Below are 16,700 nucleotides of genomic sequence, written 5' to 3' on the forward strand. Positions count from 1 at the left end.
GATTATTGGATGGGACGTGGACTAAAAAGTGAAAGGACAAACTTAATTATTTTTTTCTCAAGGATAATTTCTTTGATTTTAGGTCTCATTGATCACCCTGATGCTTATTCAAGTGTTTCTTTTTGAAGCTTTAAGTTTGGTTGTAATTGGTTGATGCTATAAAAACAGGGGAACGTTAAGAGATGAGACTGACTCGCGATTGGTCGAAAACAATGTATCGGTGGAACTTCTACACTGCAGTCCCCTCCCCTGATTGGTCCTGCACAGATTCTGCCTCCAAACGTTGTCATAAATGCAAGATGGCAGCATTCATAATCAGACTATTTGGGCTTCATTTCTGGATATTGAGATTTGTGGTAAATCTTTGTATACAGTTTATGTTTGTATGGTTGCATTGTACTCTCAATAACAATTCAATTCTTATTCTGTCGTTTTCAATCTGTAAGTAAGTTCAAGCACAGTTGTCTATAATGTTATTGTTTCTTTTCATTGACGGGTCCCGTCGTCGGCTGTACCTTCACACGGGCCAAATCGTGAGGGTTGAGAACAGATCCCTGGTAGAACTCGACTTGGGTAAAATGGCGTTTGAACAAGGCTTCCAGCTCAAGATTAGGGGAAATACTAGCACACAGAGGAAGGAGCAGAGGAGTTAGTGCACGCATTGATACCTCACGCACACAGGTCCGTTGTGTTTCAAGCATTGTGCCAAGTGCTAACCTACACCTGGCAAGGAAAAGAAAGTTAACTTACTTATGAAGAAAAACTATTTCGACATTCACATCATCCCTGTCCTTGTGTAGGAAGTCTTTGAGGAAGTTGGAGACACTTTCGAGGGTAATATGACCACACACCACAATGTGCCTGGAAGGGGGGGGAAGAAATCATCTTGAGTGGGCAACATTAATCACTGCAGACACTGGCATGTCTCCCAAAGATAATCATTTAAACCCAAGCACTCTAACATCAACCTCAAATGCAGACTGAAAAAAAAGAGATCTATACACATGTCAAGAAATGTTGTTTCAAAGCAAAAGAGTAAGTGAATTATAACGTTTTTGCCATATAAGTGAATATTTTCCCCCATGTAATGAAAGTGGTTAAATTCTGCAAGACAAGTGCAATCAAACACTCAACTCGGAACCACTTTAGAAAATCTCAGATATAATCACACAGCCCACAGTGGTTGGACTGTCATCCGTTCTCAATATAAAAACTGTCCCTTCGGCCAAACCGCCCCTCTGTGAGCTGAATGGATGTTGACAAAGACATGTACATCAATATGCCTGCGCTTTTATACAGAACATTACTCGAAACTTTCAAAGTGATTCGGAGGCCTGTGGTTGACACAAATTCTAAACAGGACCTCAGAGGATTTGACAGCTCGCTGGCGGGGCTCTGTGCAGCGGAGGGATCTGTGGACAGGGCTGATTACAACAGTACGGAAGCACGAGGTTGGATTAGACTGCGTTGGTCCCGGTCTGTCCTCTGACTGCACTGTGGGACAGAGCAGGTTCAAAGGTTGCTCCACGTTCATATCGAGTACGAGGCTCATTTTAATGAGACTGAGGCAGTTTGGTCACAGTCCAAGTCGTATTAATATTCTTAACTGTCTTCCGCATTAAAACTTGTGGCTCCTCTGAATAATACATATTAAGTTTTAATGTCCCAAAGCGGAGAGAATTCAAGAAAGTGGATACAATTATGCTGTCTGACTTTGGTTCTTCTTCATTTTATGTTTTAATGGAGAACTTTTATACAGAGCCCCGAAGTGTCATACATGGAGAATTCTTTTGAGGATTAGTTTTGCTTTCCCTGCAATATGTTTAGTGTTCTCTTGAATATGTTTTGTTCCCATCATGCAACAACGCCATTCCAGTATAGGTATATATCTATATCTGCACTCATGTATTAGTTTAATTTTACTTTCACTAATGATACAATCCCCTCTATTGAGCAGTAGTACCGTGCATGCTTCATTGCAGAGTGGAAAGTGTGTATACCTGAACTGAGCTCGTTGGGACTCACTAGGCTGGGCTCGGACAAACATTTAAAAATGATATTCGGGTTCGAGGTTGGGTTGTTCTAGTCGGCAGGGCAAAAATAATGCGAAGTAAAGTAAAAAGCTCAAAACTTATTGCCAGGGAAGGCAAAACTAAACCTCAAATAAATCTCACTGTGACCCTTTGAGGGGTTCCCTAGAGTTACGCTTAAATAAAGTAGTAGTATGATAAACATTTGGAAAAGAATACTAATGGCACTATAAGTATATATATATACAACCACCACATGGGTATTATACGCCTTTTAATGACACTAATCTATTCGATTTAAGACACTCTTCAGTATGTGCTTTGTTATCACTGTGGTCAGCTGAACTACCCCTCTGCAGTTAAATGTCACTAAGACTTATTGCAAAAGCCCTAAACTAGGAATCCAGTCAGCAGAATCCAGCCGTACACTGCTGTGGATTAGTGTGGACGCTCGGCACACACCCTAATTAGCCTACAGAGACCTGTAAGGCAATCTGTGTAATGACAATGGCCTCATCCACTACTTCCAAGGATTTGCCAGGAGACAATTGGACCACTTCAGTTCCGAGTGCCTGGGCACTGGACAGCTTTGCACTATGGGTATTACGTTACCCTCTCGAGAAGAGAAAAAACATACACTGTGGTCATATTTGTTCAACGTTCCAGTTCTTATCAGAGAACTAGATTTGTTTTGACAGGTTTCCCTCAACATATTATCGTGCCGCTACATACAAGAAGGAATCTCTGGCTTACACATTAACCTACAACAGTCAACGTCTAAAACTGTAAAGAGCTTTACTGAAATCTGACTCAGTCTGGCAGGTTTAGAGGAAACAGAGATATTTCCGTCAGATGAAAACCATAGTCCAGATCACTGAGCGCTCTCCTCTCCCGCACCAGATGGACCGGGTCGGGGCTGATCTGAAGTGGACCTGGCAGAGCAGTGTGACATATTGAAGGAATGGCAGATTGTGGATGTTGCAGGGACATAATGCTCTTCGCAGATGTCGCCTCGGCCCTTTAAGGGAAGCTAACGAGCAGCCGTGATTGCACGGTTGGCCCGAGTCGAGCGAGAAGGGGGCCGGCCGTGTGGTCTCACAGGCTGATGAGCTGAGATGTCTGCGGGCAGCCGGCAGTGTTTGGCTCGAGATGGCTCTCATTTCCAAAAAACATCAGTCATGTTTTCCTATTCTCTCCGTGTCCAGATGCCCGTCACCGAGGGGGCAGATTTACGCGGGGCTATTAATCGGCTTGTGTGGGTTCAACATTCAGTTATGGATGTCAGGCGCGCACACACCAAAGCACAAACTTAAATGTGTAAATTCATGTACACAGGTTAACACACACACAGACACACACACACACACTGCGAGAGAGAAAATGTGGTGCTGTGTTTGACCCTGTAAATGTGATTTATGAGCAAAACAAAACTTTCTAGCTCATTTATCAAAAAGTATTATTCCTTCCCCTGAACAAACCACAGAAATATTTTGATATTGTGCTTCACTTAAAAGGTGGTCTCCCTCCTCAGAGGCTTCTGTGAGCCAACAGTAGCATCTAATTTAACACTTGGCTAGTTAAAATATAAGACAAGGATATCACAGATAATTCAACCATTTCATCACAAACAAAATACCTCCCCTCTCGTCGACCTGAATGTTAAGTGCACTTTAAGCCATGGAAACAACTAGGAAAACAATAAATTGAGCACAACTACACCTATGATTTTTTTCAACACAAGAAAACCACACCCGACAACCAAAAACAAAACAAAAAAAGAGATGCACACAATCACATACGATGCAAAAGGGAATAACAGAGCGTGCACACAAAGACATGCAGTATACAGGGAATGCACCAAACACAAAAATGTACAAACAAAGAGCTCAAACATCAGCAACAGAGGTCATGGCCTTCATACTGCTCTAATCCTTCGGCCAGTGCTGAAACGGGGCTGTCGTCGTGAGAGTGTTGCTTTTTCCTTTCTTATTTTGTCGGCAATTGAGGGAAATCTCATCTCCTCTAATCAATGTGGAGAATAAGTCAGGCCATGTGTAATTTTGTAGTTTCCCACTTCCACCATTATGTTAGAGAGGGCGTTTGTTTGCGCCCACCAGTGTGGGAGGCTCCGGGTCTGCGCGCCTCGAGCACGTTCCAAAGGTGCGTGTCAGAGTTCAGCCAGGGTTGAGGCCAGATTCCGTGCCAACCCCTCTGCTGAAGTCGGCGCTAATGCGAACCATAGAGCCATAATGGAAACCACAGAGCCCCGGGTGCAGCGGGCGCCAACAGAATGCAACAGTTGTCATTATTATGTCGGGCGTACGCGCGGGCCGAGAGCTGTCACTGCGCGCGCTCGCGGATGTGCGCTACACTGCACAGAGGGCTGTACGCGGCGCTAGCATCAAACAGAAAATCCAGCATGGATCCAATGAGTGCCTCTCACTTCCAAATAACCTTCGAGGCCTGTTTCGAATGACAGAAGCCAGGCAGAGAGATCAAATGAGGGCTACGTTTCTTAAAACACTTCACAGCGGACCGTGACCTCATTGTTTAGGAGCTCTGTAATCAGTTGGATACTTGTAATCTCCTAATCTCATTTCCCTGATAGACTTTTTTGTGTGATGGCAGCTGCTTAATGATAATGCACCGAAAGAAACCCACATGACAAAACCAGTTTTTTTTTTCCCTCCGCGTCAGGTCCGATCCATGTAAACACATACTCTTTATATGTTTACATACAGTTATCTAAGTGATTATGCAAAGAGCCCGGTGCCACTCTAATCCCATGTGGTCGGCGGGTATCCTCTGATTGTTTTTACGATAGACTCGCACCGAAGGTCTCACCAGAAAAAGAGATGGAAGGAGGAAATAAAGTGCGGGGGAGAAACTATCCTCGGTTTTGACAAGGGTTTCTCTCAACACCCAACCGCCAGTCTGGGCTGGGACGACCGGCCAAACATAACATTTCATCAATCTTCTCCCAGTGACAGGCAAACATTATCGAACAAAGGCTTTTTTCCGAATGCCTCGCTCTACTGCTGACTGCCGAGGAATGCCGAAACCGATGATTGGAAACGAGAAAGAGTGAGGAGGAGAAGACAGCAGAGTAATAGATGGTGAGTGCCAGAGACAAAAAAAAAGAAAGGAGAAGAAAAGGGGGGAAAAAGGAAAAAGATAGAGTCGACCCTCCCTGCTCTGGAAACACCACATTTGGACTTTAAAATAAAATCTGTGTGCTGACTATCAGTAAGGTTTGAGCCACAGGGGGGGGGGAGGAGAACAGTACTGCACAATGAGTACTGTGGTCATCCTGGTACAAACAGTACAGTGTCACACACACTTCACAGTGCAATGGAGCCACTGCTGTGAGAGGCCAACGACACACACACGGAACATAAATCACAGGAGCCTCCGGAGAAGCACTCCACCACCACCACCAAAAGCAGGAGAACAGGCGAGCACCGGGTCCCAAGCAGACAAAGCAAGCCAAGAACAATTGAGAGCCTCCAATGGGAGGGAGGCATCCAGCATTCAGGGTGTGGGAGCTGACTGAAGATCAGGGCCAGAGTCATGTCAGGCATTGATGATGCGATGGGGCGAGCGGTGACCGATGACAGGAAGTCGGCTTTTTCGCACATGGACGAGAAAAGCGTCAAGACAGCAGGTCATAGAGAACATGCCAGAATGATGCAGCTGGAGAAAAGTAATTTCTTAAAACGTGCAAAAACAAAACTAATCAAGAAAAGAAATTGTATCCTGCAATGCTCATTGAGATTGATGATACTTTAAAAGACCACCAATAAGAATGCACTTGCAGATGTTTAAAATCTATTTTCTTGTGGAAAAGAAAAATCCTAAAAGCGGAGAGTAGGGGTTTCATGACTAATTTCTTTCATTTTGTTGGATTAATATCCTAATTCATCCCTATAGGCAACACTTTATAAAAGGCAGGAATGGGACACTGGGAGCAGACATATTGCAAAGGAGCACCACAGTTTAGTATTCTGCAAGTCTAAAGTGTAGTTAGTCATGAAAGCTCTATTATCCAAATTAAAGCGCAACACGGGATGTTTCAAGGAGGAAAAGGAAGAAGATGAACAGCACACAAGGAGAGAGAGAGAGACAGGTGTAGAAAAAGGCATAAGTAGGAGAAGAAGAAGAAGAAGAAAAAGAAGAAAAAGAAGAAGAAGAAGAAGAAGAAGAAGAAGAAGAAGAAGAAGAAGAAAGAGAGAGAGAGACGGAGTGAGAAAGAGATTACGGGGGGCATGGACATGTGTGTCCTGATGGCCAAGGTCTCCAGTCACGCTGTGTGACTTTAATGTAACTGCTCTAAAGATAATCAAGCTAACTAACCCCCAGTATCTATAAAACTTCAGAGGGAGGGGGGGCGCACTTGAGTCACACAACCACACCTTGTCTGGATTTCAACTTACTTTCTGCCTCGTGTCGAGTTATAACTCCCTCCGTATTTCTTCCGATTAAGGATGAGAGCAGCAATTTCTGGCACGTAGCGAGCAAACATGGCCTACATGCATGGAACAGAAAAAAGAAAAAGGCATGCAGAGAGGGTTCTACCGCACACAGAAAAACAGCAGAACCATCTGGAATACTTACTTTCTCCCATTAACCGCACTATAGGAACCACCATATTTCTTGCGGTTTCCTATTAACTCTATGATTTCAGGGACGTAGCTGGCAAACATGGCCTAAGGAGAAGATAGGAGACAGAAGAAGAGACTAAAAAAGAGACTACTACGCCACAGAGTGGAGGGTGGAGAGAACTGGTGCATGAGTCCAGATTTTTTGAGCGGGGAAGATTATTAATCTGCTATTGAAATGAAAGAGAAACTCTCTCATTGTCTGTAGAGGCTTGCTGAACTTCCCATGAATGAGAGAGACTTTCAAATATAGCAAAATTTGTTTTTTTATAATTTAGCTGTTGAGAAAGAAATAGCCCCAGTTTAGCAGGAGATTTAGTCGGTGGGCGAGAAATTTTTGTCACAGCTGATGAGAGCTCAGTCTGCGATTAGCACCCCGCAACCTTTTCCGGACAGCAGACGTTTGAGAGCTGAGGGAGAGTTAAATAAAAAAACCTATGTGCCATGTTTTGTCCAACAAACACAGAGGATGTGGCAGGTTGATTTGAATAGGCCCACCTGATGGTCCGCAGCTGCAAAACACATTAAGACTCATTTTTGTTTAGTTTGGGCTGGAAAATGAGCTGGATGCATTTTGCAAAAGGTTTACAGCCCTTTCACGCAAGACGGGGGGGACGGGGGTGGGCGGGGGGGGGGTCACGTTTAAGTTTACCGGCTAACAACGGGGGGGGCGCTCGCTGACACTGCTCATCTGCGCTTACATCTCCAATGAAATACAAAGACTTCCCATTGTAAATACGCACTTATCTCATGCTCGCAGAGTTAACCTATACGTTAGCAGGGGGGGGGGGGGATAATGTGAAATGACGTGGGCTTTGAAATGATTCCGGGCCCTGGAAGTATCCGCAGCCGGGAGTCATTATTCAGCCACTGCCGTTGATAGGAAGCAGCTTGAGGCCCGAGCCTAAAGACTTCCAGAGCTCTCAACACCGAGGAAAACACACAACCTATCACCATGGCCACGACACGGTACACGTCGGCGCAGCTGCAGGTCATCAGTGCCGAGCGGTAATGGCCGAACGCGGTAACTGCGATTTGGCTGGATCTTCCGTTTCTTTTCTTTTTTTTTTTTTTGCGGGAGAAGATGGAGGAGACAGGATATTTGGTATGCGAGTGTGTGCAGGTGTGTGTGTGTGAGTGCTCACAGGTGTGTGCGCCGCGCTCGTGTGCGAGTAACTATAATGGCGGCGGCCCGACAGATCAGAGGAAGGTGAGAGGGGGGGGGGGGGGGGGGTGGGAGACTGCTGTTGCTATGGTAACAGTCAGGCTGGCCTAAGCTTCATCTCCCTGCCCCTGTGTTTGTTGGAATTGTGGGAAGAGACACAGGAGGGGGGGGGGGGTCCTGAAACCGCAACTGCTTTTAAGAGAACAGTAACAACATTATCAGACAGAAAAGCTTATACTCTAATCGAAGGTATGCGGGGAAAGAGACTTGAGGGGAGGGGGGACGAAGGAGCACATGGTACTGGGACTACAGCAGACAAGATACAGAAGGTTACAACTGTGACCAAATAAATTACTGGTACATGCAGCATCGTTCTAACAGTTTATAACTAAAACAAAGCTAGAATATACATATAATAGTAAAAGTATTAAATGTAACTGTTCATTCCCTGGCCAATATGCATCACTTTGGGGGATACAGGGGAACAGGGGTCGGGTTTAGGAGGAAGGGAGAGGGGGGGATAGGGGAGAAAAAGCTGGATTTTACCAATCCACCGAGGATGAAGAAGACCATGAACAGACGCCCCAAGGTGGTTTTTGCATAGACGTCCCCGTAGCCAACCGTGGACATGGTTACCATCAGCAAGTAGACACATTCCCAGTAGGAAAGTGACTGGGAATTTTGGAAGTTTTCCCAAGGATCCCCCGAGTTTTCCACCTGAAATGGAAAATCGCAGATGGAGAGAAAGATAATTAGATTTGACTCCGAACGCTGATTTGTAAACAAAGTTTTTTTTGCAATGAAAAGAAACTATTTCATTGAGTCTGATTAAAACCAGCTTCATGTGCTCATGCACTAATCTGAGTATGAGCTGTGTATGATATTATATATTGAGCTTATGCTACCATCTAGTGGTTAAAACTGTTTAATGCTGGAGCAGAGCTGCAACTACACAAGTTGTTTACTTTGTGTACAGAAAACACATTTTGAAACACTTAAAACACAATATATTTCAATAATTATATTTTTGTTTAAATTTTCCCGCTCAAGGAAGTTATGTTATCACCCTTTGTTGTTTTTTTTGCAGTTTTGTAAGCAAGATTACACAAAAACAAAACAAATTTATGAATTTTCATAAATCTGGAAGGTGGAAGGATTTGGTTTGGGTCAAGATTTTGATATGAGGCATTTTTCAACATTTCTCCCATTTTCCAAGGGAATAATTCATGGTTCTTGATGAAAAAAAATCTGGCAAATTTAGTGAGCTGATATCTATGGTCGTGTGCTTGGCCGAGGTATGCGCTGCCATTCTAGTTTAATAAGTATTTTGTTTTGACTTTCTAGTTTGAAAGCCAGTTAATCTGGCCAGGACAACCATTATGTGTTTTTTGATTTTACTAATCACGTTGAATTAATCTTTGATTTAAATCCACAGCATTACAAATTGTTGCATCATATGTAGGATGATTAAAATATTGGAGTCTGGATTAATCTCTGTGAAGTTATTTATTTTTCACATGAAATGGTAAATTGTCCTGTATTTATTTAGCACTTTGCAGTGCAGGTCACATTTATCCTCACACACATGTTCATACAGAACTTCTTCTTTACATAGGGCTTCTCTAGAATACACAGACACACATACTGCTGGTAGATCATCAGGGGCAGTTTTGGGGGATTCAGTATCTCAGTGAACTTGGACTGGAGCCCGATCAAACTACTGACCTTCCAATTAGTGGATGACCTTCTCTATTTTACCCTCAGTTGTTGCTGACCTGCACAATATGACCAGCCACTCACTTTGTTGTTTGCCCTCTGACTTTTAGTGATAATTGATCCACTTCCTATTCATGACCGCATCCTGGGGATGCACCGATCAATACCGGAGGTAAAACTATATTTATCAAGCAGAAGAAGTTTGGCTGTAACTTATCCACATTTCATCTCGTTCCTTTTTTAATGTATTTATGGAATCCAATGTTTCTACCACTATGGACAGCCACTGAGTTATTATAATAATAACTATATATAAAAGTTTTCTAATGAGGTCCACAGAGTAAAGTAGACACATTTTATATTTGGAATAAACAAAGCCACTTTTCTCAGATCAGAAATAGCTATAGTCAAATAGCATTTAAGTTACAAAATCTTTATTGGCTGTTTAATAGTTGGGACAGTGCATCCCAACATGGAATAGTGTGAAACAATGTCATTACACTGTCGTTCCTTCCAATTGAAGGAGTGTGTTAAAAGCACCAGGTGCCCCGGTGTTGTTGGACCCGTCAGTTTGTCAGTGACCTTTCTCTCCGGCTCATTAATCACTGGACCCCACTGGGCCTTCACATCTGTCCACTTACCAAATGTATGAATCCTGCAGCTGTGAGCCATGTGCTGATGAAGATGGAGCACAGGTTAACCAGCTTGATGGAATTGCTAAATGGAAGGAGAAGAAGAATATTAGTAGGATAAATTAGTCGTGTAGTGAGAGCCAAGATGGTTGAGGTTGGACTAAATTACTATATACTTCTAATACTACAACTACTATAGAAATACTATACTATCGAAATAATGAAAAGGATAATCCCAATTACAAACAGAATTGTGATAATAGTTTGAATTAAGTAATTTGCAGTACATGCACCTGTACAGATTTTGCATGTATAGTATTATGATTACATATATTGTGACAATGTATAACCCACCATTATTTATTTTATTATACTAAAAGTGTGCCTTTGAATTTCTGACAATGCCACGTGATGTACAGAACTTAAAATGAACTCTTCCTCCAGTTTCTCGACTCTAACTCCACTGCCTGTTAGGCTGCTGCAGAGCTAATAACAGTGAAGAGGCGATCGGATGGAGATTGGACGAGTTTCCTGTGAACGAGGAGAGAGATTTATTCTCACCTTGTTTTTAAGATATTCAGAAACTGTAAGATTTCCGAGAACTGTATCAATCTCAGTGCCCTCAAGAATCGTAAACCTGTGAGAGAGAGGAGACAGAGAGTGGGAGAGAAGAGCAGAGATTAGAAAATGCATTTATAGAGAACATGTAATGATTATCTCACGATTATTAGCATTCTATCAGATTGTATCAGCTTGTATCAGCTTGTACCCTGTGGTCCATATGTTTTTCTTCAGTGCTTGAGCGTCACAGAGCACCATAGGAAGCAAAATATAGTTTGTAAGACACAGGAAGATGATGTAAGAAATATACGTGTTACTCCTAATAATTTATGCAGAACATTGTGTTTCCTACTTTACACAAATCCAAGAGCAGCTCGCTGAGGGATTATGGAACAATGTGACACCTGCCTCTTTGTCTTACATAACACGACAGATCCCAATGGAAGGTTTGTGTGTGTGTGTGTGTGTGTGTGTGTGTGTGTGTGCGAGTTCTTGATTCTCTCTCTCTCTGTCAGTTTGAGTGACGAAAAGTGACGTAAACCCAAACGGAAAAACTCAGTGTAACACTTGCAAATATAAGACAGTGGCCCTATGCTTGTCACCAAACACGTTTCAAAACCAACCAGCTTGATCCTCTCGGTCACTCCTCATATGAAACCAGATTCTGAGGACATGTCCAGCTAACGCACACACACACTGGATGCTGACATGAATGCCCTTACCCCAGCTGGAGAGGATCAGTAAACCGGCCCAGACTGAATGCCTTCCTCTGTCCTCCTGCCCATGATGGCCCTGCCTCACCCTGTACCCGTTCTGAAAGATATCGCTAGAGGACTTCTTTCGCCGCCACGTCTCTTGGGGCGTCTCCACAGGAGCATCGCTAGGAGTGCGTCGGTACATGAGAAACCTCGAAGGAATCATCGTTTTAGACGAAATGCGACACGAGGGATTCCTTTCCTCCGAAGGTCAAGATGGGGATTAAAAAATCAGCGATCCAAAAGCGCCTCTGGAAAAAAGACCCAGTAACAGCAAGACCCCTCGATGTCTTCTTCTAATCCACACCACTGGTAATAAAATCTATGTTTAAAGCAAAATAAATTGGTGGTCACTCCTGCAGACAAAAAAGAATTGTATGGTTTGTCTCATCATGTCCTTCTCGCCAGGGCTTGTGTCCCTGTGTGAAAAATGTCAGCTCTAATAAAGATAGATTTTTTTTGTCTATAATCCCCAAACTCAAACAGATTTACCTTTTTCATTCCCCTTTGATGTGATTTACTATTAACCCTTCAGGAGCTTTGTTCCCATCATCAAAGCTGCCTTGAGCCTGTTTAAAAAAAACAGGCTCCAAAAAAAATAGAAAGAAATCCCGAACGCTGCCATGGATTATCAGAAATGGAAATGATGCAGAACAAAAAAACAATAATCCCTGATTTCAAAATGAGTGTCCTGTTTCCACAGGGGAATCTCAAACAACTGTGTCTGACACGGAAAAACTTCTGTCAGATTAAGGATCTACTTTTCAAACCAGAAGGCCGTTGACTTCCAAAGTAGGAATATCCTGTTTGACGTTATTATATACAAACTAAGACGTTTGTGACAAGTCATGTAAAGAAGAGGTGAACTTCCAATTCTAATCATTCTTTGAAAAAAAGGCTAACAAATTGAGTCAAACTGTGAAAAGGGCTGAGGAAAGATTTCAGTGGTTCAATTAAACATCAAGATCAAATAAGAAATATGAATCATGTTAATGTGTATGCTTATATTTGGCAACAAAAGGATTTTGAAAGGCAGCTATATTTAGAAGGGTGCAGGTGGTGCTTGTCTAAGCTCTGGGCCTTTGTCAATTGATACATATCTGCTGGAACATTTATATAAATAAGTAGGAACTATATGGGTATATATAGAGGAATTATACACAAGAATAGCAGTGATGAAAGCCACTGGGACCTGAGTAATTCTCATCCAGTGTGAAGCATCTGTGTTTGTGCCCACTGTGTACATCTGTGTGTGTGCAGTTGTGTGTGCACATTCAACACTTTGGAATCACATTCGGGGACTTGCTTCCCATCTGGGGACAAAAATCTGGTCTCACGGAACTAAGCATGTTATTTGCCTACAGAGGATGTGAATGCAGCAGAAGTTACTAAAGCGTATTCACAAACATAGCAGCACAGATCATGTGTGTGTGTTTGCATGTTGCCAAAGTCTCAAGGAAATTCTGGTCCTCTGAGCACATGTTCATGAATGAGGAAATCTCTTTCACACACATTTTCAAGCTTCTTGTACTCACACACACATGTTTGTAGAGCTGTCTTAGTGAGGACACTCATTGGCATAATGCATTCCCTAGCCCCTGACCCTAACCATCCAAACTAACTGCCTAACCCTTAACCTAACCCAAACCTAATTCTAACCCTAATACCAAGCCTTTACACCCAAAGAGTCCATTAAAGGGGTTCACAAAGTGAGGACCGGCCTTAAGGTCCTCAATCTCCAAAAATGTTCTAGCTCTGCAGGTTGTAGGCTCAAACTGGTCCTCACAAAGATCGCTGTACAAGAGCACACAGCCCACAGGCACGTGTAAACAGACAGATGCTCATTCAAAAATTATTTTTTTCCTATTCTGTGCCCACTGTTACTTCATTGAGGCTTTTTGAGCCTGAGTTTCACACGTGTCACATGTGCTGGCAGAGCAGCCGACTGGGCTGTTCATCTGGGATAATACTGACAGTCCACTCAGCCAGGATTAGATTATACCACACTACACTTCCCTACATCCACACACATGTATAAATGGTACAAACACGTTGATGTATAGACACTCAAAATCCTTTTTCATTTTTTTCCCTCTCAGGGATATGTAACTCCACTCATTGCCTGTACAATAATGCAAACACTCAGGCAGGGCATTGCAAACTAATGAACTCGCCTGGCTGCAGCAAAGAGGCTTAAATTTCCCACAAATGTCCCTCCCCTGAAGGTGCACAGGTGACTGAAGGGCAATATAAGGCAGATGCACTCGTGCCCATGTCAGGTACAGTAGGCCTCTTTCAGGAGGAAAACACATGGGATCAACTGCAGCATATGGGATCAAAATACAACACGCTAAAGCACCACTAGGGGGCAGTAGCGAGTTGTAATCTCAGCCTTGCCTGGTGGCTACTGTACTTTACATCCTGAGAGCCAGTACACAACATCAACACAATTTAAGGTTCAGAAAACAAAAATCTAGATGTCATTATTATTTTTTAAATGCCGATATTAGATTTTCCTGAAATAACCCAAACCCTCGTATCAGTTCCCTGCAGGTTTTAGTGATTAAGGAGGAGAGCGTGAAGTAAAGTGGCCGGCTGATGAGAGCTGGGGCTCAGTAGCCACACTAGCATCTCTCAACAGCCAAATGCTAATCCCACACTGCTGGGACTCTCTTGGGAGCAATGCTCGGTTCAAGTAGTTAAAGGAGATTAATTCCCTTTTCCAGGGAAGAACTCTGCATGCCCTCTTACATTCGCCGCACATCGTTCCCCTCCTCTTAATCAATGTCCAATTTGCAGTGGCAGAGAGAGCATAACTTCAAATGCACACAGCGTGGACTTCTTCGGATGTGGAGCGCACGGGCGGATATAGCTCCACTCAGAACAGGGCCACCAGCCTATTACTGGTCTTTTGTAATTTCTAAGCTCACCTTCACTGGATCTGCATTTGTCCCCTCATGCAGGAAATGAGAGGTAGTGTAATTATGATGTATTACAAGCAAATATGGACAAATCCTTTGGGAACACGGAGCACAAAACACGTTGTTAACCACCCTGGCATGCCTCTATCAAAGCAAATTGGGGAACAATACAACGATATTAATAATAATCAGTGGCAGATGGATTTTTCTAAGTCAGGGACCGCTATTTACATAAAGAGGCTGATTATATTTACAACATCAGAGCACAATTCCTGATTCCGTAAATGACACGTTTAAGTCATTCCTTGTTTACTGTTAACTGCATAGCTTAACAAAACACAAATAAGAAAAAAACAAAAAAGAACTGTTAAAACCAGTGAAGATCGGTCTTTAAAAGACTTAAATATAAGAATATGTTTCAAGCAATGATTTTAAGACACTGGTGGTAAGTCTAATCTCCTCAGGCGCAGAGTTCCCGTGCCTTGGGGCACTGAAGTGAAAAAAAACAGTTCAACCTTAGTTACCAGCTTTATAAGATCTACTAGCAAGTGTTGGCTGGATCTTAGGCCACAGCTTGGAGCATAGGGAGTTAGAGGCTCAGTAATATAACTGGAGGTCAGACTGTGCTGAGCTATGAAAGTTATCAAAAGGATCTTAAAATCAATAGTAAATTTTACTGGCAGCCAATGAAGGGAGACGGGGATTTAAGCGATATGGGCCGGGTGCTGGTTAAACTGAGTGAAAAACACAACATGAAAGTAACAGCAGTTATGGATTGGTTTATTGATTATGAGGAAATCTGTTCTGGCTGTGTCACGCTTACTATAGAGTAGTTTCATGTCATTTACCTGTCACTGACTGTCAGACATTGCCATCTCAGAGTAGGTGAAGATTAACTAACCATAAATTGGTGTCATTTTCCCTTTTAGACTTTTACTTCAATGAATTGTGCTTTTGTTCCTGTCAAGACATGGCACTATACGTCCCCCATCTCCATATGAACACAGTGTACAAGCAGCTAATCACGATTCCAGCCCCGGCTCCCTGTACCCTGAATATTAACAGACACATCCACTGGTCCCATTAGTATTCTGCAAGCTATCACCAGCCTGTTAGGCCACACTGGATCCAACCCAAGGCCTTCACACGGTTAATTTTATAACTGCAACACCATGTAGCCTTTAACACGTGGAAAACGCACACCGCCGATAAACACACACTTAAGCAATGCAGGCGGGAGTTGTGTTACCCTACTGCCCTCTGTGCTGTGGTTATACATGTCCAACACTGCAACAAAAAAAATGGCACGAATGTTTGCACGAGATGCTGTCCTCCAGTAAACAGACTTCAAGATTCTTCCCTTTTCAGACTTAGAGTAGTAAAAATAGGAATGCAGTCGAACAGCACATGAATCTAGGGCATCTATTAAAAAACAATAGCTTCACACTCCTTCTGTCCTGTTTATGCAAAGCAACGCCGTGGCTGAATAGTAAATAAAAGGCGGTTTAGCTTTCCGCATCAACCCCAGACACCGGATATTTAATACTCACAGGTATTTATTCATCACAGAATGTCAGGTGGTAGCCAGACCACAATTTCACAGTCTTTCATCATCCTCATCAAGGCCCCAGCACCCACTGTTAACTTCTGAAGAGGAGTTGAGGAAACCTTCCATCAGGAAAACCAGAGACCACATTACTGGGCCACATATCTACTTTATTAACCAGCTTTTTCTTTTTAAACAAAGCCTCATCAACCTTCAGATCAGACAAGTTAGAGAGAGTCTCAAATAACTTCACAAGTTAAGTGATTCAAGTGGGCATTTAACAAGAAGACAGGAAGATACACAGCGGGGCGGAGGGTGTCTCCCACATCCTAGAATCTCTGACAGTCTGGTACCGCCAATCTTATTTTATCAGGGATTCTAACATTTTTCTCTACAAGGTTAATGCTGAACTTAACATTGCTTCAACGAAAAGTCGAACGGGGCAAAAACTCTGGAGTCCAACAAACAGGCCAGACAATCTACAATGGGGCTGAAACTAATGATTATTAGTTTTATTATTTATTATTATTACTTATTGATTATCTGCTGCTTGTTTTCTAAATTGAATTATTAAACGTTTGGTCCTTGTAAAGTCAAGAAAGAGGAAATTAAACGTCTTCCAAAGATATTAATGACAGCAATGTATCATTAATGCTCAACATGGACCCCTTCTGTATCTATGCCCATTCTCTGAAGCTAACAAATACAGAAAACTC

At 42.8% G+C, this 16,700-nt stretch overlaps 1 protein-coding gene across 6 annotated transcripts in view; it reads right to left on the reverse strand.

Moving 5' to 3' along the window:
- Positions 1-16,700, reverse strand: part of kcnma1a (potassium large conductance calcium-activated channel, subfamily M, alpha member 1a) — a 132,870-nt gene that overhangs the window by 43,321 nt on the left and 72,849 nt on the right. For all 6 annotated transcript variants that reach the window (XM_062400895.1, XM_062400900.1, XM_062400901.1 and 3 more), the window contains exons 6-11: positions 10,763-10,838; positions 10,211-10,286; positions 8,400-8,570; positions 6,645-6,736; positions 751-861; positions 516-621 (exon numbers count right to left, since the gene is read on the reverse strand). In XM_062400895.1, coding sequence (XP_062256879.1) covers positions 516-621; positions 751-861; positions 6,645-6,736; positions 8,400-8,570; positions 10,211-10,286; positions 10,763-10,838 — 632 coding nt within the window. The remainder of the gene's footprint in view (positions 1-515; positions 622-750; positions 862-6,644; positions 6,737-8,399; positions 8,571-10,210; positions 10,287-10,762; positions 10,839-16,700) is intronic.

Source organism: Platichthys flesus, chromosome 12, assembly GCF_949316205.1.
Source record: "Platichthys flesus chromosome 12, fPlaFle2.1, whole genome shotgun sequence".
Taxonomy (NCBI): Eukaryota; Metazoa; Chordata; class Actinopteri; order Pleuronectiformes; family Pleuronectidae; genus Platichthys; species Platichthys flesus.